Source organism: Triticum aestivum, chromosome 3D, assembly GCF_018294505.1.
Source record: "Triticum aestivum cultivar Chinese Spring chromosome 3D, IWGSC CS RefSeq v2.1, whole genome shotgun sequence".
NCBI classification, from domain to species: Eukaryota; Viridiplantae; Streptophyta; class Magnoliopsida; order Poales; family Poaceae; genus Triticum; species Triticum aestivum.
In genome coordinates this window covers 480,348,675-480,372,935 of record NC_057802.1, presented here as the reverse complement: position 1 = coordinate 480,372,935, position 24,261 = coordinate 480,348,675, and the positions used below count along the sequence as shown (strand labels likewise).

At 47.6% G+C, this 24,261-nt stretch overlaps 2 protein-coding genes and 1 long non-coding RNA gene across 10 annotated transcripts; 1 reads left to right on the top strand and 2 right to left on the bottom strand.

Moving 5' to 3' along the window:
* The first annotated feature begins 580 nt into the window (after positions 1 to 580).
* On the top strand, positions 581 to 8,263 carry LOC123079824 (transcription factor LG2). 7 transcript variants are annotated; one of them, XM_044502641.1, is made up of 13 exons: positions 581 to 854; positions 975 to 1,179; positions 1,775 to 1,935; positions 2,365 to 2,480; positions 2,770 to 3,075; positions 4,688 to 4,735; positions 4,855 to 4,914; positions 5,011 to 5,088; positions 5,180 to 5,225; positions 5,359 to 5,630; positions 5,797 to 6,036; positions 7,657 to 7,799; positions 8,054 to 8,263. In XM_044502641.1, exons 2-13 carry the CDS (start codon positions 1,007 to 1,009, stop codon positions 8,151 to 8,153), a joined length of 1,743 nt encoding a protein of 580 aa, XP_044358576.1. In that variant the 5' UTR covers positions 581 to 854; positions 975 to 1,006; the 3' UTR covers positions 8,154 to 8,263. The 7 variants fall into 7 exon arrangements, with proteins under 7 accessions (XP_044358576.1, XP_044358579.1, XP_044358578.1 ...); XM_044502642.1 differs by having other exon boundaries at positions 588 to 854; positions 972 to 1,179; positions 1,775 to 1,926; XM_044502640.1 differs by having other exon boundaries at positions 588 to 854; positions 972 to 1,179.
* On the bottom strand, positions 5,941 to 8,164 carry LOC123079827 (uncharacterized). The gene is made up of 3 exons (XR_006438115.1): positions 8,032 to 8,164; positions 7,642 to 7,827; positions 5,941 to 6,081 (listed from the first exon to the last, which is right to left on the bottom strand). It is a non-coding gene; the product is annotated as an uncharacterized lncRNA (long non-coding RNA).
* Positions 8,264 to 9,438: 1,175 nt separating the features above from the next.
* LOC123079826 (uncharacterized protein YnbD) lies at positions 9,439 to 13,479 on the bottom strand. Of its 2 annotated transcripts, none has more exons than XM_044502649.1 (3): positions 13,189 to 13,416; positions 12,264 to 12,824; positions 9,439 to 9,968 (listed from the first exon to the last, which is right to left on the bottom strand). In XM_044502649.1, the coding sequence occupies exons 2-3, from the start codon at positions 12,805 to 12,807 to the stop codon at positions 9,733 to 9,735; spliced, it is 780 nt and encodes a 259-aa protein (XP_044358584.1). In that variant the 5' UTR covers positions 12,808 to 12,824; positions 13,189 to 13,416; the 3' UTR covers positions 9,439 to 9,732. The 2 variants fall into 2 exon arrangements, with proteins under 2 accessions (XP_044358584.1, XP_044358583.1); XM_044502648.1 differs by having other exon boundaries at positions 9,503 to 9,968; positions 12,264 to 12,831; positions 13,189 to 13,479.
* Between the last annotated feature and the right edge of the window lie 10,782 nt (positions 13,480 to 24,261).

The window sequence follows — 24,261 nt, the reverse complement described above, 5'->3', positions numbered from 1 at the left end:
AGCGCGCAGAGAAGACAAGTCCCAAACCAGCCCATTTTCCATGCGCCCCCGAAATTCCATGTTTTTCGACGCAAGTGGTTTCTTTCTTCCCACATTGGATCGGTGGTGCATCATATCTGATATGTTTATATCTGGTGGTGCTTTGGTTATGAGTGGCCACACGAGTAAACAAGAATTGTTGGTGATATGTGGAGGCAGAGAACATATGGTTGACAGATCAGCCCCTCCTATGTCTCTCTCTCTCTGCTTTCAAGTTTCAACAGAAGAGACGGGAAAGAGAGATGGATGGAGGGGTAGAACAACTTCTCAAACCTCCCTCTCTTTTAAAAAGCTTGTGAGCCTTTCTCCTCTCTATTATTCCTTTTCTGAAACGATTTTTCTCTCTCTATTCAATGCCCCTTTTGGTCGAGTACTTGCCGTCTCAGAGGAGCGCGGCCAATGGGGGACGAAAGGTGGTTGCAAGGAGTGGGGCAGGAGGAGACAGAAACGCTGACAGCAAAGGCCTACCACACACACACACACCTCCCCTCTCTCTCTATCTAACCCTCTTCGGACAGTCCAGCTGCTCTCCTCACACACACAGACACACAAACTCTCTCTCTCTCTGTCTCTAGCCTAGGCTGTGATGTGAGTGTGAGGAAAAAGAAAGACAGGGGTCGTGGGACGTGTTGAAGAGGACAAGATCTTCTTTGCAGTACAGTGGACGAAACTCCAAGGCGGATTCAATTTGCCAGTGTGCGCGAACCGAGACGCAGAGGCAGAGGAGCGCCAATCCCATCACTCATTCATTCATTCATCCCCCCTCCTCCCTCCCTCTCTGCCTCTGCCTCCCCTCGCATGCTTGCTCCAGGATGGTATGTACACATGTTCTCTTCCTCCCTCTCTCTCTGGTCCTCCTCCAGCCCCTCCTACCCCGTCTCTCTCCCACTACTAACTTCACTCTGGCCTCTGCTCTGGTCTCTCGTTGGCAGCAGCAGCAGCAGCGGCGGCAGCAGAGGTGGTGATCATGGTGCAAGGTGAGGAGGCGAGCTGCTCGTGGAGGATGGCGAGCGCCGCCCACGACCACCACGAGAGGGCGGTGCTGCACCTCAACCACCAAGCGGCGCTCGCCTACCATGGCGGGCTCCAGCTCCAACCCCATCACCACGCCTCCGCCGCGCCGCCTGCTGCCAGCTTCCTGTACTCCCACGCTGCCCTCTCTGCTCATTCTCCTTGCAAAAATTTGCTTCTTTTTTGAGGTTTCTGCTAGCCTAAAATCCTCCCTAGCTCAGCTCATGCAACTATGCGAGAGGAGCTAGCTAGCTAGCAAGATCAGACCAACTTTTTCTTGCAACCAGTAGTTTGCAAATCCCTCAGTGGGAAGGCTACTTGTTTAATTAATTCCTTTTTAAATCTCGATCGTGTGCATGCTTTTATCCATCCATCCATCCATCTTTTTAACAGACTTATTCCACGCACACACAGATATGCTTATGCTCGCTCCATTGGATTACACCTCCGCGCGCGCGCGCGCGAGCGCACCAGCTCCATTTCTTAATGCCTAAGGCCCGAACCGTACTGCGAGAGTGATCCGGGCACCATCTTTTCTGCCTCCCCGGCCTCATCCTTATCTGTCCAGCGCGGTCGATCTTTAGTAGCCTCCGCCTGCCTTTCCATTCTCGAAAAGCTTTTATCCTGTTTGATTTCCTATAGCTGCTACAGCACAGTAAGTTGGCGTATCAGTATCACTGGTGATTGATGAGATGACGAGCTCTGTGCGCCACTGCTTGGGCAGGGACTTCCAGCCCGCGGCCGCGGCCGCCGCCTACTTCGGGGAGCTGGAGGAGGCCCTCATCCATGGCGCCAACGCCGGCGTCGGCGTCGTCGACCACCACCTCCACCACCCGCACCCCGGCGGAATGATCGCAGGCGACGCGCAAGCCAAGTGTAAGCTACGTACGTACCCTTCTTCTTCTTCCATGCACCTTTTGCCACCTACCAAAAAAGGATGGTTTGCTGCTGTTGCTCGGCGCACATGGCGAGGGGGGAGGGAGACCGAAGACATGCCTCGCCTTTTGCATTCCCACAAACAGTCGCCACATGCAGCTAGCAGCTCGGCGCGGCATAAATGGTGAGACAAGGAAGGGAAGCATGTCGTCGTCCTTGGGCTCGGTTGACCTCCCCTCCTCCGTCCGTCGCCAACAGTGTAGCAGCAGCTTCTTCCTCCCTCCACCATGTTTAGCTACAGCTACAGCCTTTTCTCTTTCTCTGGGAGGAAGGGAGAGAGAGAGGATGCACGAACAGCTGTTAGCCAGGGGAACAGGAACACCAACATGAAATCGATATAATTGAATCCTCTTTGTATGTATCTATCTATGCATGCAGCGGCAGCGGCAGGAGGAGGAGGGGGAGGAGGGTACCTGGCGGGCGCGGGCAGGCCCCCCACGCTGGAGATCTTCCCTTCGTGGCCAATGCCGCACCCACAGCAGCTGCACAGTGCTGTAAGGACCCGCTTCCCATGATCATTCACCCCATGCACGCATTAATTCACTGGCCCAGTCGTCGCCGTCGCTGAACCCGAGGAAAAAGAGGCCGGTGTTCCTTGGCGTAGCTCCCGTGGCCGTACCGCCACCGGCCGGCCACGAGTAAAGAGAGCCTGCGACGGCGAGAGAGGGGGGGCGAAAACGTGTTCCCCCGCTCGTCTCAGAGGCACATTAACCCTGCATTGCATGCATGCATGCGTGCGTGACCACTCTCCCTCACTGTTTGCCTGCGTTAATGGCTGAACAGGGGAATTCGCAGTCAGTCGGGAGCACCACTGACTCGAGCTCAGCCCGGAACACAATGGCGCAGATGGAGCTGGTGTCCCCGGGCCCGGCCGGCAGCGTCAGGCCCTCCCCCTCCTCCACCACCTCCGAGCAGCAGCAGCGGCGGCAGGAGGTGATGATGGTGACCACTGATGATTACAGCTACAAGCCAGACCTCCCTCCGCCTGCCGCCGCTGGCCTCGCCGCTGCCGCGCCAAGCTTTCAGCAGCCGCACCACCAGGGCCAGCACCAGCAGCTGCAGCTGCACGGAGGAGGAGACCATGACAAGGTACAACGCCCCCTCCCCCTTTCTTGACCTTTTCCTATCAATCATACGTACCAGACCAGCTAGCTAGCTAGTCGTACCAGTACCAGACCGCCAGTACCACCGCCCCATCGATCTCATCCCAAGGAGTTAGCGCAGGACACATCGCCTCGCCACTCACCAGTTCGTCCTTCTCACTCCCCAGAATAATACCGTCAAATCAAATCTCCAGAGAGAAAACAACTCTTGGCCTGTCGACGACAGAGGATGCCAAACTGTTGGGAATTCGTCGTGCGAGCATGCAGCATCGCTCTGTCCCGTCACCGTCCCGGAGCCGAGTGCACGGCCGAGTGGTACGTTCGTTTGTGTTTGTGTAGTCAGTCACGGACAGGCGTGAAGCCTATCTGGCTATCAGGCTAGATCATGTCTCTCTATGATAGTGTCTTAAGGTACTAGTGGTACTCCTGCAGCAGTAAGCACAAGACATGTGCCCTTTGCATAGGCTAGCTAGAGCCTCTATGTATGATGGAGGAGAAAAGGCCATGCTTGTTTGGGAGGGAACAGCCGGATGTGTGTCTATGATAGTAGATGATGACTGATTGGACTAATGGCATCTGGTCGATGCTGCACCTGGTTAAGAGGACACCAACAACACCATGCATAATGATGGATGGAACGGGTTAGCCTTGGACTGCCTTTCTGTCTCTCCCAGGGTGGATAGACAGATATAAAGGCAGGATCATACCATGATAACCCCATCTTATCTCCCTCCTGCCGTCCTGCGCCTTGGCAAAGCGGCAGTGATGGTCACTCATCGAGCTCGAGCTGTGACTGTGATGGCCAGCAGCATAGTAGCGTGGCTGGCTCGCTGTCCGAGCCATCGGTGTCATCAGGGACGGACAGCTACAACCAAAAAGGCTACTGGGGTTGCTCCTATGGACCAAATCAAATCATAGAATGAACTGTCCGTGAAACGTGGCTGACCTTTTTGTGTGACGCCCGACACGAAAGCGCCACACTACACTGTGCAACGCCTCACAGATAGGCGCTACATGCCTGGCTAGTGTAGCACCCGTGTGATTCGAAAATTACTAAGTCAGTGTGCAGCGCCTGAGAGCTAGGCGCCACACTATACAGTGTAGCGCCTAGCTTCTAGGCGTTGCACTAGTGGTTGCTTCATTTTGTAGTGCAACCACTAGTGCAGCGCCTGAGAGCTAGGCGCCACACTATACAGTGCAGCGCCTAGCTCTTAGGCTCTGCACAATGACTTAGCAATTTTTAGGCAGTCTGGGGTGCCACGCTGGCCAGGCGTGTAGCGCCTATCTGTGAGGCGTTGCACAATGTAGTGTGGCGCCTTCGTGTCGGGCGTCACACAAAAAGGTCAGCCGCGTGAAATAGTTTCACGGACAGTTCATTCTATGATTTGATTTCGTTCACAGGTCAAATTTGTCAAATTTGCCCTCCAATGCACTATCCTGTTCCCTGTAGCTGCTGCTTTCTTTGGTGTTGATGTTGATGTTGATGTTGAGATGTGGCTGGCACTGTGCTGTCTATAGGAGAGGAAGGAACGATGCTACTATACACGCCTTGCTCTAACTCCGTACCTCTTTTTTTCCCCTTGGTGTCCTTTGCACAGAGGAAACATGGATCCACGAGGAAAGACGGCAAGTTGGTAGATTCCAAGGTGGGATGGCTACTGTTTGTTTGCTTCTTCATCCACTCATTGCTTGGTTCATGTCTCTTGGAACAGTAACATCTGTGCCATCATCTTGCGTGGTTAAACTGACCGTTTTGGTTTTGCAGACTGAAAGGCGATTAGCGCAGAACAGGGAGGCCGCAAAGAAGAGCAGGCTGAGGAAGAAGGTGCTCACAAGATCCATAAAACATACCTTTGATCACCGTGCCAAGCACTGGTGCTTACGATTGATTGCCTAAATTTGAGCGCCCTCTTTTTCACAGGCTTATGTGCAGAATCTGGAGACCAGCAGGGTCAGGCTTCAGCAGATGGAGCAAGAGCTCCAGAGAGCACGGTCACAGGTTGTTATTACAGCTCGTCTTCTCTCTGCCCAGTCCATTTGATGCCTTTGAAAAGTACTTTCCTCTCACAATATTGCTTTGCTTGCTCCAGGGGATATTTCTCGGAGGGGGCGGCGCAGGCGGTGACATGAGTCCTGGTAATCAGCGCCGCCCGTCTCAACTTTTTTTACTCCGACTGCAAAAGCCTGAAACATTTGTCTTGTTTTCTTTACTTTTACCCTTCATAGTAATAATAACTTGCATGTAAAACCGTGGTCCGTGCGCTCGTAGGGGCCGCCATGTTCGACATGGAGTACGCGCGGTGGCTGGACGACGACGGCAAGCGGCTGGCGGAGCTCCGGGGCGGCCTGCAGGCGCACCTGGCCGACAGCAACCTGGGCGCCGTGGTGGAGGAGTGCATGCAGCACTACGACGAGCTGTTCCAGCTCAAGGCGGAGCTCGCGCGCGCCGACGTCTTCCACCTCCTCACCGGCGCCTGGGCCACCCCCGCCGAGCGCTGCTTCTTCTGGATGGGCGGCTTCCGGCCGTCCGAGCTCCTCAAGGTCAAGCATATTTTACCATCTTCTTCCCATGCATTGCATTGCATGCACGCATGCACGAACGGCGTCCATGAAGAGTGGTCCGTGCATGCGCGCGCGCACGTACGGCTGTTGCGTCCCGTACCGACTGAGGCTAGAAGCCGGCTTGCTATCATGCATGGGGATGCAGATCCTGATCGGGCAGCTGGATCCGCTGACGGAGCAGCAGATGATGGGGATCTGCGGCCTGCAGCACTCGTCGGAGCAGGCGGAGGAGGCGCTCGCGCAGGGGCTGCAGCAGCTGCACCAGTCGCTCGCCGACACCGTCGCCGCCGGCACGCTCAACGACGGCACCCCCGGCCCCAACTACATGGCCATCATGGCCATCGCGCTCGAGAAGCTCGCCAGCCTCGAGAGCTTCTACCAGCAGGTCAGCACTCACCGCACATCACTCCTCTTGGACTGCATCATCATCCTGAAACTTGCTGCTGTTAGGTCATAACCTCTCTTGAATCAAACGTTAAAAAAATAGTGGCAAAGTAAAATTCATGCTACAGTATGTAGTACAGGTGGTCCTTTTCTGTCAGAAACGCTGGCTGCTGGCTACGGAGCCATGTCCTACTTTCTCCATGATGAATGACAGGCCAACTTTTTGTCAGAAACCAGCGGATTAAACTTGTGGATATGCATCATTAGCGCTTTCTAGCACGCATAATCAGCCTCTTATTATAAAACCATACTACTACCAAGCTAATGTTTCTGGTAGTGGTACAACCAATTATTGTACTACGTTTTCTAGACAAGTTGGTGGGGGCCATACCCTAGCGCGGGAAAGGTTTATTCCTGATCACACATGTGTACGTGTACCTGCATCTGGTACTACAATATATACATGTACATAGACAGACACATGTCTCTTTCTAGATATAAAGTCAATGGACGAATACATACGGTTGCAACTGTGCATAAACTATGTTCCTTGTGCCTCTCTACCCTCTCTTGTGCTGTGTTGTGTTGTGCCAGCCACATATCCCCTCTCTTGTTTTATTCCCTCCTCTGTTCGCTGGTAGTACCACAGCTGAGGCCCACAAATCATAGCGAGAAAAATCGTATCCTTGGAGGCCTCATTTATGATGTTCCATGCCTTGCAAAAAGTTGCAAGGGTTCCTACCCATGAATAGTGTCCGCTACAGAAAAACCATCAGAAAAGGACACAGCCACCACCTAAATTTCAGCTCCGTGGACAGGAGCCTTGAAGAAAGGTGGATACCGCGTTGCTGCTCCATCACAAGTGTAGGAAAAACAACCGTCTAGACTTTTTATGGATTATCTTCTCTCTCTCAAGGCCCCTCAAGGGATAAGAGAAGATTGAGACCTCCATTTTGTTTTTGTGTTTTCCTACCTTTTCCCAGCCCTGATTCCTTTTGAGATATGTTGATTGCGGTTTGTGGATGTAGATATTTGAAAAGGTATTAAGGTATATATGCAGGCAATTAATAATTCTACTAGGGTCATGATTGGGGCAATCATTCTGCATAAAGTCTCCTATGAAAAAGATGGTGAATGGATTTAGATATAGTTGCATCAGAGAAAGTAGTATGTATAATAATAATGATTTGTTAGAAGTACTACTATAAGAATGACTCAAATAAACATGATCACATCAGACACTTCTTATTTTCGGTTGCTCACGAAAAGCTGGCTATTTTGTTGATACTAATCATAGGTTCTCCTTTTCCTTTGGTTTTCATTTTCTTCAAATTTTATCTGTTATATATGCCATGTTAAGTCCCACACGACGCGATCAGAAAAGAATGTCACATTAGGATAAGCCCTTGCAAGATCAGAACCAGTGTCGAAAGCAGAATATAGCAGTGAAAACAACCTAGCATTAGAATATGTACTCGCACAATCTTGATAATGCCCCATCACTAAGTATATATATTGCCGGCATTCTATGTCGTGTCAAATTCCTAGCCAAGCCAAGATACAAAACTGTGTAACATGACATCCCATTGTCTTTTGGGTGACTTACTTGCAAATGTTGCAGGCTGACAATCTGAGGCAGCAAACGTTGCATCAGACGCGCCGGATTCTAACAACCCGGCAGGCGGCCCGGTGTTTCCTCTCCATTGGGGAGTACTACCGCCGGCTCCGAGCACTCAGCAGTCTCTGGGCTTCCCGTCCTCGCGAGTAAGATTCAGTCGCTCAGCTGCAAAAACTGCACTCTATATTCTTAGCGTTTACCCAAGTTTCAGAAAAATAAAAACATATGTGAAACCAATTGGGTGAGTCACTTATTAGTTGTTCATTATAGGGACTCGACACATGTGCCATAAAAGATACTTTTTGCACAAAATATTTGTGTTTTCACTTTTCAGAAACATAAATAGTTGGAATGAACATGGCTGATAATGACTTGCACCTCTTATTTTCCCCTGTAATAGGAACTTCATCGGGACTGAGAGCCTTAGCCCAACAGGAACGGAGCTACAAGGAATGCAGCACCACCACCAACCGCAACAGAATCAGTTCTCCGGATTTTGAGGCTTCTCCTGGAGGGTGTAACGTAGGGGTCAGTGATGTTAGAAAGAGAGGAGAAGACAACGAGGGACTGTAATGTTCTATCATTGATTAAAGTATTTGAGAAAGCAACATCACTAGGGAAAAGGGGGAGCAATTGTTGGGGTGCAATGCTGAGTGGCTCTCACCTGTTGTTCCCATGGCTCCTGAACTGACTGAAGAGTTATTAGTGCATCAAATTTTGGCTCGCAGAAGGGCAAAGCAAAGGCCGGAGATGCATGGCTGCTCATGGACCCGAGCAGACAAATTCCACTTTACAAAGGCAGACAGAAAAATAACACAAATTCGGATATTCTTGCTAAAACAACCCCTTATTATTTATTTTGCAAAAGGAGACCTTTAGAGATAACATCACAAAACAGAGATGAGCAATAATTTAAGATTGACTGTCAAATCAATAGAAAACGACGATAACAGCATATAAACAAACAATTAAGGACAGCTGCTGCAGGTTACAGATGATACCGATATCACAGATGGAAAACAAGAGAAGATTACATGGAAACCATAAATATCTGAAACCGCCGATGAAAATGTGCCACCGAAAATCAACAAAAATGACAGGACAAGTCGCAGTAAGGTAGAAACAACCAACGACTTATTGAGCAAAAGAAACCATGAAAGAAGCAGTAGCATTTAAGAGCGATGTTAAGCAATACATGTCGAAACAGCATAAGGAACCTGACTTAAATAAAACAATAAACAGGAGATGGAAGTTCACACCTGATAAACAGATGAAAAAGGAAAACAGCTCTGTAGATGCTCCATCAATACCAGACCAAGGGACTCAGGAACTCAACATCAGCTCCATCATGGCATTTAGCCGGAACCGTTGCCAGGCGTGAAACTTGCCATCAGATGATCATTCCAATCATGCAGCTCAGAATTCAATCTCTAACTCGAAAGCCGCTCATTAACAAGGATAGACAGATGGTAAAAAGGATGAAAAACCAAGTGAGCATTCAAAAAATATCAGAACGAGCACACCTTAGCATGACCTTAATCAAAGAGTACCAAAATGAGTACACTTCAGCATAACCTCAATCAACATAGGTAAGTCAGGAAAGTTCAAAACAAGAAAATTTTGACATAATGAAATGGTTACACGACGGGCTGGTACAGCACAAGAAAGCTATGAATAGCTGAGCATTTACTTGAACCAAACGAGGAGTACCTAGCAGAGATATTGAATGCATGGTACTGCCTTACAAATGCAAGGTACGGATGAGAGACATACTGCACTCCGTTATAAATGACAATCTAGCAGGCTAGCAGGGACCTCTATTTTAAGAAAGAAAAATCCCACAAAATGATTTGTCTTGAAAGCATTCAATGACCCCAAGGATCACTGAACAGTATGCATAAAAAGGGCAACATTGTAAGCCACAGTAATAGAATATCCACGTATCCATACAACATAATCGAGGACAGTAACTTAGACAACGAAATGCCTTGGACATTTACTAGGACAACAGTAGATACCACCAAAGCATTAAGTCTTCTCAATTATCACAGTTACTGAACAAGTCCGTGTCTTGCGAGTTCAATGCTTTTTCCGGGTGTAGTCCGAAAGAATCACAGAACTCACATCGGATTCCCCACTTCCTTTTGAGGGAGAAAGCAAGTGCTTTGACCATTCCTCTAAGCTTTTGCGATGAAGAGTGTTCATGCTGATAGAAGGTCGCTTCTCGCGGATCATTTGCTCAGCAGCTTTCCAATCGTCAGCTAATCCCAGTGCGACTAGAAGTGCACACATCACGCAGACACTTCTGCCATGGCCTGTTACAATTTAGCAAAGCACTTAGATGACGAGCTGTTGATGCACCAGGAAAGGAAACTTTGCTCTCTGTAATGGTTAATGGCATGCCTCATATAGATAGAGTACTAGAGTAGCCTATCACATGGATTAGGCTGTTTGGATCCTGCCTTACATCAACCTAATGGCTAATTTACGGGCTACTTCACTGGTGCTCTTTTGCTTGACTGATGGAGAAACATATACAGGGAAAAGAGAAATATTACTTCCTAGTTGTGAAAATGACAAAGGCAAGCATCATATGACTTGATGCTTAGCAGTTAACCCTTGATCCCACATGACCATGTCCTACATCATTTCTACCTTCCATATAGGAAAATGCCAAAACTGTAATGCATAATTTGACCTCGAATATTTCTGTCTGTTTACCTAGAAAGCACCGACACATCAAAAGTCACTGTATCCCCGTATAATACGTGTGCAACACGGGGAGGTCGGGACATGTGTGTCATGTAGTATCCCGTAATTTCCGATTAAAAAAAAAAGAAAATACACCAACATGGCTTAAACAACTGGGATACACTGGGGACACGAGAAGGTCCAGTCAGCCCATATACTAACCCTAACAGGCATCAATCGAGCACCCCGTCTCCTGTTCTCCACTCAAGTCCACATTCCTGCGACTGCGCCACCACCGGTACCTCTGACATGTGGATCTCCGGCAAGCTTTCCTCTCAGCATCAAGGTATGGGCACGGCCTCAGGTCTCCCCTCTCTCCTTTCCCCCTCTTGCCGTTCTTGCCTGCCGCCGGTGCCGCAGCTTGCTGTCTTGTTACTGCTGGTGTTGACTTCTTGCTGGCTAGGGAGCATGGCATCTGGGGGCAGCGGCACGGCAGTGGGTGACAGTGAAGAGGCCTGGTATTCCAGATCCTAAATATCTTATGTTCTAATATTAGCGTATGGTGTATTTTGCAAGTTGGGAAGACCTCGGTATGAGGAAATTGACGATCATTCGCAGCAAGGCACGGGCACGGCCTCCCCTCCCCTCCCCGCCGGCCCCCACCGCTGCCGTTCTTGCCTGCCGCAGCTTGCTGTCTTGTGGCTGGTGGTGCTGACTTCTTGCTGGCTACCGAGGATGGCATCTGGGGGCAGTGGGTGACAGTGAAGAGGCCTGCTATTCCAGATAGCATATGGTGTATTTTGCAAGTTGGAAGACCTCAGTATGAGGAAATTGAGGATCATTACAATCATTCAAGGACTTGAAAAGGGAGGCATGGAGGCAACAAATGGGGTAGTATTTTGATCTCATCTCATTATCTTTCTGTTTCTATTACCTGGATTTTTTTTAAGATATACACGCTGTATCCCCATATGGCTGTTTTTGGAAAATTTCATATTCCGTGTCCCTGTATGCGTATCCCCATGTCCGTGTCCCCGTATCGGTTCTTTTTAAACAATATAACTATCGAGATATAAGGTAACTTAAACCTGAGTATTGCACGGCTGCAAACCGTCTATAACTATTGTTCTAGGCTTATTCAAATGGGCATGCTATCGGGGCTAAGAGCTCAATACACACAACTTTGTATTCATAACCCAATTGTACAAACCGCTGTATAAACTTATAATGAATATGACCTAAACAAACAAATTAATTGGCCGCACAGCTCCTGCTTAAGCTTCATTTTTAGTCCTAAGTCTAAATCAGGCCAAACAGGCTCTTGAGACAATAGATGACATTACAATTACATTGGTAATATTCGTTATGTATGCGCAAACCTTGTAGTCGCACATATGGGTATATCTTGACCTCTATATGATGGCGATTTACTGGAGATTTTCATATATTAAATTTAGCCTATAATGTATGAGAGGCAGTTTAACTTTGATAGATATGGAAAGATAAATTAGAAATGCTAGAATAACCACGGGACACCTTGTAGTCGCGCATATGGGTATATCTTGACTCATATATGATGGCAATTAGTGAAGATTGCTATATGTCATTAAATTTATTCTATAATGTATGAGAGGCAGTTTAACTTTGATAGATATCGAAAGATAAATCAGAAATGCTAAGAATAACCACAGGACAGAAATGCACATCAGCACACCTACAATACAGCTCAACAGTTTATCCACCTCAAGGCAGTAGATGTGTCTACTCTATCAACAAATATCTAATATAAGTAGTAAGCTGCATAAGTGAATTCAGATGCATGAAGACAAGTAGACAACCACTATTATTATCAAAACATAATAAAACACAAGGCTGTTCTTAAATCTAGAATAACAAAAAAAAAACAGATAAAAACTTACCATAGGCACAGTGGACATACACAGGTTTGTTCTGTGACCGCTTTCTCACGGCCCACCGCACCGCTGACTCAATCTGTGGTGGCTGAGGCGCCCTTGTATCCCATGTAGCGACACACAAATATGAATTCTCGGATATAGTTGAGCTTCTTGGCAGCTCGCACGTGCAATCGATGACTGCGGGTTCACCAGGTGGCAGGCGTTCAACTGAAGAAGGCCAGCCTCCAACATACACTCCGTCTGCTATCTCGGTGTACAAGGGCTCATTTTTCACAAATCTCCGCAACAGCACAAACAGATGGATGAAAAAGAGAAAGGGCGAGAACATGACCCATGACCATAGGGGAAAGCTTCCATTGGATGCCTTGCCGAGAAGCAACGGGAGGTCGACCGACGGATGGGAAGCAATGGAGATAAGCACGGCAATCAGGCAGGTGTATATGAGGGGCAGCGAGAGCACTTTCATGCCCAGTCCATGAACGAAATACGCTGCGGCGAGCAAGACAGCCGCCTTCAGTCCAATCAGCCGGGATATCCCCCAACCCATCTTTCGCAAACCTTCAACTGAACCCTGACATCAAAGATGCAATATCAACAAACGTGAATCGGGAGGGATGGTACCCAGTTCCAGCTAAGAAGGAAGCTACGCCTTTACGGTTCGAAGAAATCAAATTGCTGCACACAAAGAGATACTCCCTCCGTTCGGATTTTACTTGTCTCGAAAATGGATGCATCTAGAACTAAAATACGTCTAGATACATTCATTTGTGCGACAAGTAATTCCGAATGAAGGGGTAGTACTGTACTAATTAGTTGCAATCAAGAAACCCTCCCCAACCCCTCGGCAGATATCCAATTTATCGCCCCGGATTCAACAGCAAGCTACGCCGTAAATCCTATGTAGCGATCTGAACAGGGAGCAATATACCTCCTAGGGAGAAACGGTGGGGAACGGATCGGGGGGTCTCCCTCCGATCCCAGCAGCGGCGGGTGTAGGGATCGCGATGGCCGACGGGAGAGGGTGCCCGGCGCTTCTGGCCTCGGCCGACGGGAGACGGTGCCCGGTGCTTCTGGCCTCGGCCGACGGCAAGAAAGATGGAGAGGAGCGGAGCAGTGACGCGGCGGTCTGGGTTGGGGATTTTCCTCTTTTTTTTTTAGATCGGGTTAGGGATTTTCCACCAAAAAGCACAACGAACGCGTCTGCGAACCAGGGGCCATGGGCCGGGCTGGATGCTCAAACGTAAACTGCATTGTTCTCGTCTGCATTCGCGTGGGCCTAGCCCAGGTTCTTACAGTACTCCCCTCTGACTCTAAAATTTGTCCATAAAAAAATGTACATCTATCTTCCCAATGCACATTAAAGTAGAAAAAATTGCTTCTCTCTCATCACACGGTAATCAAGACCAATAGCATTCTACACATAGGGGGTGTTTGGTTCAGGGACTTTTTAGTCCCAGAGACTAGAAAAAGTCCATAGGAACTAAACGGGAGGGACTTTTTCTACAGGGACTAGAAAAAGACTCTACTAGAGAGTCTTTTTTGATTAGTCCCTGGGACTAGAAAAAGTCCTAGGACTTCTGAACCAAACACCCCCATAGTCTCCTTGACTTTTACATGCACTTAGGTCATTGGGGGTTGGATAATTAAAGAGGAGGGAGATGGTGGCTTGCTCCTTTTCAATGCATTTTTTACTCCACTCGATAATTTGTCCTAAAATTTCTATATATAGAATTTTCACCGGACGGAGGGAGTAGGTTAGAATTTGGACACCGAAGGGGAGTGGATCCGCGCAAAAGGTCGCAAGTTTTCTCTTATTCAAAATGTTTTATCTTTTAAACTGTGCGTCTAAATATTTTTTCTTTTAAGAATTTGCTCTTTATACATTTTACATTCTTAAGAAGTTGGTCTCAATTCTCTGAACATGCAAAATGTCCACTTCAACATCTCACTAAGCAATGCATTTAAGTCTTTTCTCCCACTAAGCCATGCAAAATCTGTTACATAAGTGAGTCATGCATTTAACTTATAAATTACAATTATTTTGCATTAGTCTATGCATGTAACACAGCCACATCATATATTCATGTTAGTCATCCTTCACATTTTGTTCGAAATGACATTTTAACTGTACTTCAAAAGTTTTTATTCTATTTTTAAACACTTTCTTTTATTGATTTTCAAACTTATACTTTCTTTTCATTAGATTTAGTTTTTAGCAATTACTTACGCATTTTTTAACAAAGTTACCACAACAACATGCGAGGAGAGATTCATCATCACTACTCTATTTATCTTGACATGCACACATGCCAACTCGGCTATCATGCCATATCAGCAAGCATGCAGTTAAAATACCGAATTTCCCTGCTCTACCGTGTTGCCATGTCACCACTTATGTTTTCATTTTTTTTTCTTTGCTTCAGTTTACTGATCATGAGTCCATTATCTCCTCCATGCAAAAAGAAGCAGCAAAACGGTTGGCTGTTCACATCCCCACTATCTCATTGATATTCAACTTCTTCATGAAACAAGTTTAGGAGTAATAGATTAAGGCATCACTTCATTCCCTCATAACATGTCCTCCTCACATAAGTTCTTCTAATAAATAGTAGCGACCGCGTCATCTGACGATGATTCATAATTTTTTTCCTTCCCTTGCTCGATCTGTTCCGCAGAACCTAGACCAACATGGGGATTGTATGACTGTACATACCTAGAGGTTCAGAGGCTGATGTTGGTGCGGGAAGACAATGGCATCGATTTTGCTGTGGCTGTGGACAGCGTCGGTGCCGAGATAGGGACAACAACGAGGCGGGACGAGAGGGCGAAGGGCTACATGTCATCGACCATGCCGGCCAAATCGGACGAGGGTACGGCAGTCGCGGGGGCGCACTTCCTCTGAGGATGTTGCCGCGGGCAACACCATGAAGCCACCTCAATCAGGCCATATGGCCCGCCTTCCCCGCAGTGTCATGCACCCCAGCAGGGTCAGGCATGTGCGCGTCCCACATCTCTTACTATTTCCCCACCACTCATCATCAGTCAAATTTCAGTCCGCTACAAGAGCAGGTCATTGCATTGCGTTGCCATTGCTAGGATACCTCACAACATATGTTGATTCAACTTCAGCACATCCAGTTGTTGTAAAGGGGAGAAACAGCCTTTAGGTATGGCTCTTAAGTCTTAAACCTCGTGCTTCATTTGTATTGTTTCTAGCATAAACTGCCACAACGTCTATTTTACGATCTACTCCCTCCATTTTTAAATATAAGTCTTTTTAGAGATTTCAATATAAACTACATATGGATGTATATAGACATATTTTAAAGTGTATATTCACTTATTTTGTTCCGTGTGTAGTCTCTTGTTGGAATCTCTAAAAAGACTTATATTTAGTAATGGAGGGAGTAGATGCTATATATGCGTATAGCACTACATAAGTTCAGCGAAGTCACATACCATAGAAAGATTAACGCTGCGAGTTCATTCAAGGTGCAGACATGTAATTTTTATTGCTTAATTGCTACTTTTTTATTAGTAGCACATCAGATGTATTGTCTTCTTTCCATTGAGATGATCAAATGTAAGATCCTCTGCAAATTTGGTTAGAGAACTGGTCGTACTAAGTAAGTTGATTTCAGAGTTACACACTAAATCCAAGCCATCTTCTGCTGCAAAATATTTCTTATTTTTATTTTCTTACTTTTTTTCTCCTTACCATGTGCCACTCTCTTTCAAGTTATTTATTACACTACCATCCCGCTACAACGCGTGGGGTATTGTCTAGCGTTATTCAGAAATGAGTCTATGTGCCTCCACGAGAAGTAAATATATGCCTCTCGGAAAAGGAAAAAAAGACGACACTTTTTTCCTTTTTAGATGCACGACCATGCCTTTTTAGATTGGCAGCGGCCTCTGCAAAGAACAAGAAAGAAAAGCGTCAAGCATCAACACGAAAACAAGAAGTTGCCGAAAGATCCGACCCGACTGCTCAGCAGTCGGTTCGAATCTCGGGGGCTACACCCAGTGGGTGCGCTGGCGCGCCCCACTGGAAGACGGACTGCTCACCTCGGCTCTGGTTCAGATTGGCGGTTCGCTTGGCCAGCGCCTGATTCTGGGAGTTGTAGGCGGCCGCACGCAAGTTGTGGTAGTCCTACAACAAAAAAGACACTTAAGCACTCAGAAGCTCACCTTGAAGTTCCGGCCCGCCTGCTCAGCAGCCGGCCCGGAACTCGGGGGCCACACCCAGTGAGTGCACTGGCGCGCCCCCACAAGAGATTACGAAAATTAAAGAGAAATTGTACCTGGACGGCCGTCTGCATCGCCAGCAGCTCGCTCCTGGACTTCAGGAGGGTGGCGCCGTGGGCGTTGAACTGCTCCAAGATGCCCTTCACCGCCATGTTGAGGACACCCGAACCGGCTCCTGACGCCCAGTCCGGCGGAGCGGTGCTGGTGGCCTTGGTGTCGGGCACCGATGAGCTCGCGACCCCAACCTCCATCGGCCTCAGTGTTGAAACCGCCCGTGCTGGGCGCTGACGCGCAGGCACGCGGGTCGTCACCACCCGGCCCACCACCAACTCAGCGCTGGATGGCGGCACTTCCGGCACTTCGGGCCAGCTGCCCCGCTCGCTAGTAGTCAGCGCGCGCGAAGGCACTTCCGCCTCCAAGATGACGGGGTCGGCCCCTCCCCTCTCCAGGGCCGTCTGGTCGGCCCCGGCCCCTCTAGTCGGCGCCTGGCCCTCCTCCACCGGCGGCTCCGTTTGCTGCGGGTCAGTGGCCTCTGGAGCCCTGTCGCGGGACGCCTCTTCCTCCCGCACCTTGGCCGCCGCATCCGCCTGCTCTTTAGCCGTCGCGTCGGCCTGTGCCTTGGCCGCCGCGTCGGCCTCTGCCCGTGCCGCGTCGGCCGCCTCCGCCTCTGCTTGGGCCGCGGCGTCCCGCTCCTGCTGCGCCTCCCGCGCGTTCCTCTCCGTCGCCTCCCGAAGGGCGGCGGCCGGGTCCACGCGGCAGGCGTCTTCAGGGCCGCCTGCCGCCCCAATCACCGAGGCGGACAGGGCCCGCGACAAAGAAAGCAGAGCCCTGCACGACATGGCGAACGAAGCTAAAGAGTTTGCAAGAAGAGAAGCAAATACAAGACAGAGATTCACAAGAGAATAAAAGCCAGGACAAACGTGATCAAGCCAAAAGCGACCAAGACACTTACGCGGACACCATCGGACGCTGCTTCGGGCCCTTCCGGATGACAGCCGCCTTTGCGGCCTCTTGCCGTTTGGTCGGGGTGACCGTGGCCCTGGCCTTCTTGGACGGCCGGCTGCCGAACATCCCGACGTCGGCACGACGCTTCGACGCGCCGGGTGCTCCAGTCGGCGCTGTCGGAGAGCCGGCGCCTGTCCTCCTGGCGTGTGGGGCACGGCGCTGCTCGTCGTCCTCCTCGTTGTATGGCCATTCCCCTATGCCGCCTCCTGCGGCCCCGCCTACTGCATCCCCGCCTCCAGCGGCATCGTCCTCCTCCAACGCGCCCGCCCCCTGCTCGGGGTCGTCCACGTCGCTCTCCTCGCGGTCCGCCGGGTACTGATGGCCTGGATCCGGCGCGTCGACTGCCGTCTGGCCTGGGAAGCGCTGCATCATAGCCAAACGGTCAGGCGGCACGAAGAGCTTGACACAAGCAAAGAAAAAGAATTAGAAACTAACCGGAGGCGACGGATTGGCACGGTTGTACGGCTCCTTGCCGAACCACCAGCTCCCCTTGACGAGCTTGCAGTCGGAGAAGTAGTTGACGAGCCGGACCACCTCCACAATCGCCAGCGCCTTGGTGGACATCCGGCACGGATCTCGGGGGCCGCTCATACTGCCGATCAGATGAGGCCGGGCCTGGAGAGGCAGCACCCGGTGTTCGACGAAGGCGGCCAGCAGGTCCGAAGCCCTGAGGCCCTCCGACTCCATCATTTCTTGGAGCCGGGTGAGGGCGGTGGTGATGGCGGCTGATGCGGCTTAAAGTACGTCGGTATTTCCCCAAAGAGGAAGGGATGGTGCACACAACAGCGGTAGGTATTTCCCTCAGATGTGAAACCAAGGTTGTCGAACCAATAGGAGAACCAAACAACACAACGTAAACAACACCTACACACAAATAACAACTTCCCGCAGCCCGACGTGTAAAAGGGGTTGTCAATCCCTTTCGGGTAGTGGCGCCCCAGATGGGCAAACGGACATGAGATAAAATTGTAGTAAATTGATAGATCGAACGACAAATAAAATAAATAAGAAATAAATTGCAGCAAGGTATTTTTTGTATTTTTAGTTTAATAGATCTGAAAATAAAAGCAAAGGAAAATAGATCGCAAAGGCAAATAATATGAGAAAGAGACCCGGGGGCCGTAGGTTTCACTAGTGGCTTCTCTCGAGAAAATAGCAAACGGTGGGTGAACAAATTACTGTTGGGCAATTGATAGAACTTCAAATAATCATGACGATATCCAGGCAATGATCATTACATAGGCATCACGTCCAAGATTAGTAGACCGACTCCCGCCTGCATCTACTACTATTACTCCACACATCGACCGCTATCCAGCATGCATCTAGTGTATTAAGTTCATGGAGAAACGGAGTAATGCAATAAGAACGATGACATGATGTAGACAAGATCTATCTATGTAGAGATAGACCCCATCATTTTATCCTTAGTAGCAACGATACATACGTGTTGGTCCCCTTTCTGTCACTGGGATCAAGCACCGCAAGATTGAACCCACTACAAAGCACCTCTTCCCATTGCAACATAAATAGATCAAGTTGGCCAAAAAAAATCCAAATATCGGAGAAGAAATACGAGGCTATAAGTAATCATGCATAAAAGAGATCAAAGAAACTCAAATACTTTCATGGATATAAAAAGATAGATCTGATCATAAACTCAAAGTTCATCGATCCCAACAAACACACCGCAAAAGAGTTACATCATATGGATCTCCAAGAGACCATTGTATTGAGAATTTAGCGAGAGAGAGGAATGAAGGAAATATGCCCTAGAGGCAATAATAAAGTTGTTATTTATATTTCCATATATCATGATAAATGTTTATTATTCATGCTAGAATTGTATTAACCGGAAACTTAGTACATGTGTGAATACATAGACAAACAGAGTGTCCCTTGTATGCCTCTACTTGAGTAGCTCGTTAATCAAAGATGGTTAAGTTTCCTAGCCATAAACATGTGTTGTCATTTGATGAACGAGGTCACATCATTAGAGAATGATGTGATGGATAAGACCCATCCATTAGCTTAGCATAATGATCGTTTAGTTTTATTGCTATTGCTTTCTTCATGACTTATACATGTTCCTCAGACTATGAGATTATGCAACTCCCGAATACAGGAGGAACACCTTGTGTGCTATCAAACGTCACAACGTAACTGGGTGATTATAAAGATGCTCTACAGGTGTCTCCGATGGTGTTTGTTGAGTTGGCATAGATTGAGATTAGGATTTGTCACTCCGTGCATCGGAGAGGTATCTCTGGGCCCTCTCGGTAATGCACATCACTATAAGCCTTGCAAGCAATGTGACTAGTGAGTTAGTTGCGGGATGGTACATTACGGAATGAGTAAAGAGACTTGCCGGTAACGAGATTGAACTAGGTATGATGATACCGACGATCGAATCTCGGGCAAGTAACATACCGATGACAAAGGGAACAACGTATGTTGGTGCGGTTTGACCGATAAAGATCTTCATCGAATATGTAGGTGCCAATATGAGCATCCAGGTTCCGCTATTGGTTATTGACTGGAGACGTGTCTCGGCCATGTCTACATAGTTCTCGAACCCGTAGGGTCCGCACGCTTAATGTTCGATGACGATTTGTATTATGAGTTATGTGATTTGATGTAACGAAGGTTGTTCGGAGTCCCGGATGAGATCACGGACATGACGAGGAGTCTCAAAATGGTTGAGACGTAAATATCGATATATTGGAAGGCTATATTCGGATATCGGAAAGGTTCAGAGTGATTCGGGTATTTTTCAGAGTACTGGAGAGTTACGGGAATTCGCCGGGGGAAGTATTGGGCCTTAATGGGCCATACGGGAAAGGAGAGAAGGGCCTCAAGGGGTGACAGTGGGCCCCCCATGGGCTGGTCCGAATTGGACTAGGAGGGGGCAGCGCCCCCCTCCTTCCTTCTCCCCTCCTCCTCCTTCCCTCCTTCTCCTACTAGGAATAGGAAAGAGGAGGGGAATCCTACTTGGACTGGGGACTCCTAGTAGGATTCCCCACACCTGGCGCGCCCCTAGGGCCGGCCACCTCTTCCCTCCACTCCTTTATATACGTGGCCAGGGGGCACCCCATAGACACACAAGTTGATTTCTTAGCCGTGTGCGGTGCCCCCCTCCACAGATTTCCACCTCGGTCATATTGTCGTAGTGCTTAGGCGAAGCCCTGCGTCGGTAACTTCATCATCACCATCAACACACCGTCGTGCTGATGAAACTCCCCCTCGACCTCAGCTGGATCTAGAAGTTCGAGGGACGTCACCGAGCTGAACGTATGCAGATCGCGGAGGTGCCGTGCGTTCGGTACTTGATCGGTTGGATTGCGAAGACATTCGACTACATCAACCGTGTTACTTAATGCTTCCGCTTTTGGTCTACGAGGGTACGTGGACACACTCTCCCCGCTCGTTGCTATGCTTCTCCTAGATAGATCTTACGTGATCGTAGGATTTTTTTTTGAAATACTACGTTCCCCAACAGTGGCATCCGAGCCAGGTCTATGCGTAGATGTTATATGCACGAGTAGAACACAAAGAGTTGTGGGCGATAATAGTCATACTGCTTACCAGCATGTCATACTTTGATTCGGCAGTATTGTTGGATGAAGCGGCCCAGGCCGACATTACATGACCGGTGTCTGTTTCTCCAACTTTAGTTGAATCGAGCGTGACTACGCTCGGTCCTTGTTGAAGGTTAAAACAGCAAACTTGACGAAAAATTGTTGTGGTTTTGATGCGTAGGTAAGAACGGTTCTTGCTAAAGCCCGTAGCAGCCACGTAAAATTTGCAACAACAAAGTAGAGGACATCTAACTTATTTTTGCAGGGCCTGCTGTGATGTGGTATGGTCAAGACGTGATGATATATAAATTGTTGTATGAGATGATCATGTTTTGTAATAGTTATCGGCAACTGGCAGGAGCCATATGGTTGTCGCTTTATTGTATGAAATGCAATCGCCATGTAATTGCTTTACTTTACTAAGCGGTAGCGATAGTCGTAGAAGCAATAGTTGGCGAGACGACAACGATACTTCGATGGAGATCAGGATGTCAAGCCGGTGACGATGGTGATCATGACGGTGATTTGGAGATGGAGATCATAGGCACAAGATGATGATGGCCATATCATATCAGTTATATTGATTGCATGTGATGTTTATCCTTTATGCATCTTATTTTGCTTAGTTCGGCGGTAGCATTATAAGATGACCTCTCACTAAATTTCAAGGTACAAGTGTTCTCCCTGAGTATGCACCATTGCGACAGTTCATCGTGTTGAGACACCACGTGATGATCGGGTGTGATAAGCTCTACGTTCACATACAACGGGTGCAAGCCAGTTTTGCACACGCAGAATACTCGGGTTAAACTTGATGAGCCTAGCATATGCAGATATGGCCTCGGAACACTAAGACCAAAAGGCCGAGCGTGAATCATATAGTAGATATGATCAACATAGTGATGTTCACCATTGAAAACTACTCATCTCACGTGATGATCGGACATGGTTTAGTTGATATGGATCATGTGATCATTTAGATGACTAGAGGGATGTCTATCTAAGTGGGAGTTCTTAAGTAATATGATTAATTAAACTTTAATTTATCATTAACTTAGTCCTGATAGTAGTTGCATATCTATGTTGTAGATCAATAGCTTGTGATGTAGCTTCCCATTTATTTTTTTATATGTTCCTAGAGAAAAAGAAGTTGAAATATGATAGTAGCAATGATGCGGACTTGGTCCGTGATCTGAGGATTATCCTCATTGCTGCACAGAAGAATTATGTCCTTGATGCACCGCTAGGTGACAGACCTATTGCAGGAGCAGATGCACATGTTATGAACATTTGACAAAGCTCGGTATGATGACTACTTAATAGTTTAGTGCACCATGCTTTACGGCTTAGAACCGGGACTTCAAAAAATGTTTTGAACGCCACGGAGCATATAAGATGTTCTAAGAGTTGAAATTGGTATTTCATACTCATGCCCGTGTCGAGAGGTATGAGACCTCTGACAGTACTTTGCCTACAGGATGGAGGAGAATAGCTCAACCGTGAGCATGTGCTCAGATTGTCTGGGTACTACAATTGCTTGAATCAAGTGGGAGATAATCTTCCAGGTAAGATAGTAATTGACAAAGTTCTCTAGTCACTATTACCAAGTTACTAGAACTTAGTGATGAACTATAATATGCAAGGGATGATGAAAGTAATTCCCAAGCTCTTCGCGATGCTGCAATCGGCGAAGGTAGAAATCAAGAAATAGCATCAAATGTTGATGGTTGACAAGACCACTAGTTTCAAGTAAAAGGGCAAGGGAAAGAAAGGGAACTTCAAGAAGAATAGCAAGCAAGTTGTTGCTCCCATGAAGAAGCCCATAGCTAGACCCAAGCGTGGAACTGAGTGCTTCTACCGCAAACAAAATGGTCACTGGAAGTGGAACTGCCCCAAATATTTGGCGGATAAGAAGGATGGCAAAGTGAACAAAAGTATATATGATATACATGTTATTGATGTGTACTTTACTAGTGTTCATAGTAGCCCCTGGGTATTTGATACTAGTTCAGTTGCTATGATTAGTAACTCGAAACAGGAGTTACAAAATGAACAAAGACTAGTTGAGGGCAAGGTGACGATTTGTGTTGGAAGTGATTCCAAGGTTGATAAGATCACCATCACACACTCCCTTTACCTTCAGGATTAGTGTTGAACCTAAAATAAATGTTATTTGGTGTTTGCGTTGAGCATAATATGATTGGATCATGTTTATTGCAATACGGTTATTCATTTAAGTCAAAGAATAATTGTTATTTTGTTTACATGAATAAAACCTTCTGAGGTCATACACTCAAGGTGAATGGTTTATTGAATCTCGATCGCAGTGATACACATATTCATAATATTGATGCCAAAAGATGCAAAGTTGATAATGATAGTGCAACATATTTGTGGCACTGCCGTTTAGGTCATATTGGTGTAAAGCGCATGAAGAAACTCCATGCTGATGGTCTTGTGGAATCACTTGATGCTTGCGAACCATTCCTCATGGGCAAGATGACTAAGACTACTAAGACTCCGTTCTCCGGAACAATGGAGTGAGCAACAAACTTGTTGGAAATAATACATACTGATGTATGCGGTTCGATGAGTGTTGATGCTTGCGGCGGGTATCGTTATTTTCCGACCTTCACAGATGATTTGAGCAGATATGGGTATATCTACTTGATGAAACATTAGTCTGAAACATTTGAAAAGTTCAAAGAATTTCAGAGTGAAGTGGAAAATCATCGTAACAAGAAAATAAAGTTTCTACGATCTGATCGTGGAGGTGAATATTTGAGTTATGAGTTTGGTCTTCATTTGAAACGATGTGGAATAGTTTCACAACTCACGCCACCTGGAACACCACTGTGTAATGGTGTGTCCGAACATCATAACCGTACTTTATTAGATATGGTGCGATCTATGATGTCTCTTACCGATTTATCACTATTGTTTTGGGGTTATGCATTAGAGATAGGTGCATTCACGTTAAATAAGGCACCGTCTAAAAATCCGTTGAGACGACACCATATGAACTGTGGTTTAGCAGAAAACCTAAGCTGACGTTTCTTAAAGTTTGGGGTGGCAATGCTTATGTGAAAAAGTTTCAGCATGATAAGCTCAAACCCAAATTGGAGAAGTGCGTCTTCATAGGATACCCAAAAAACTATTGGGTACACCTT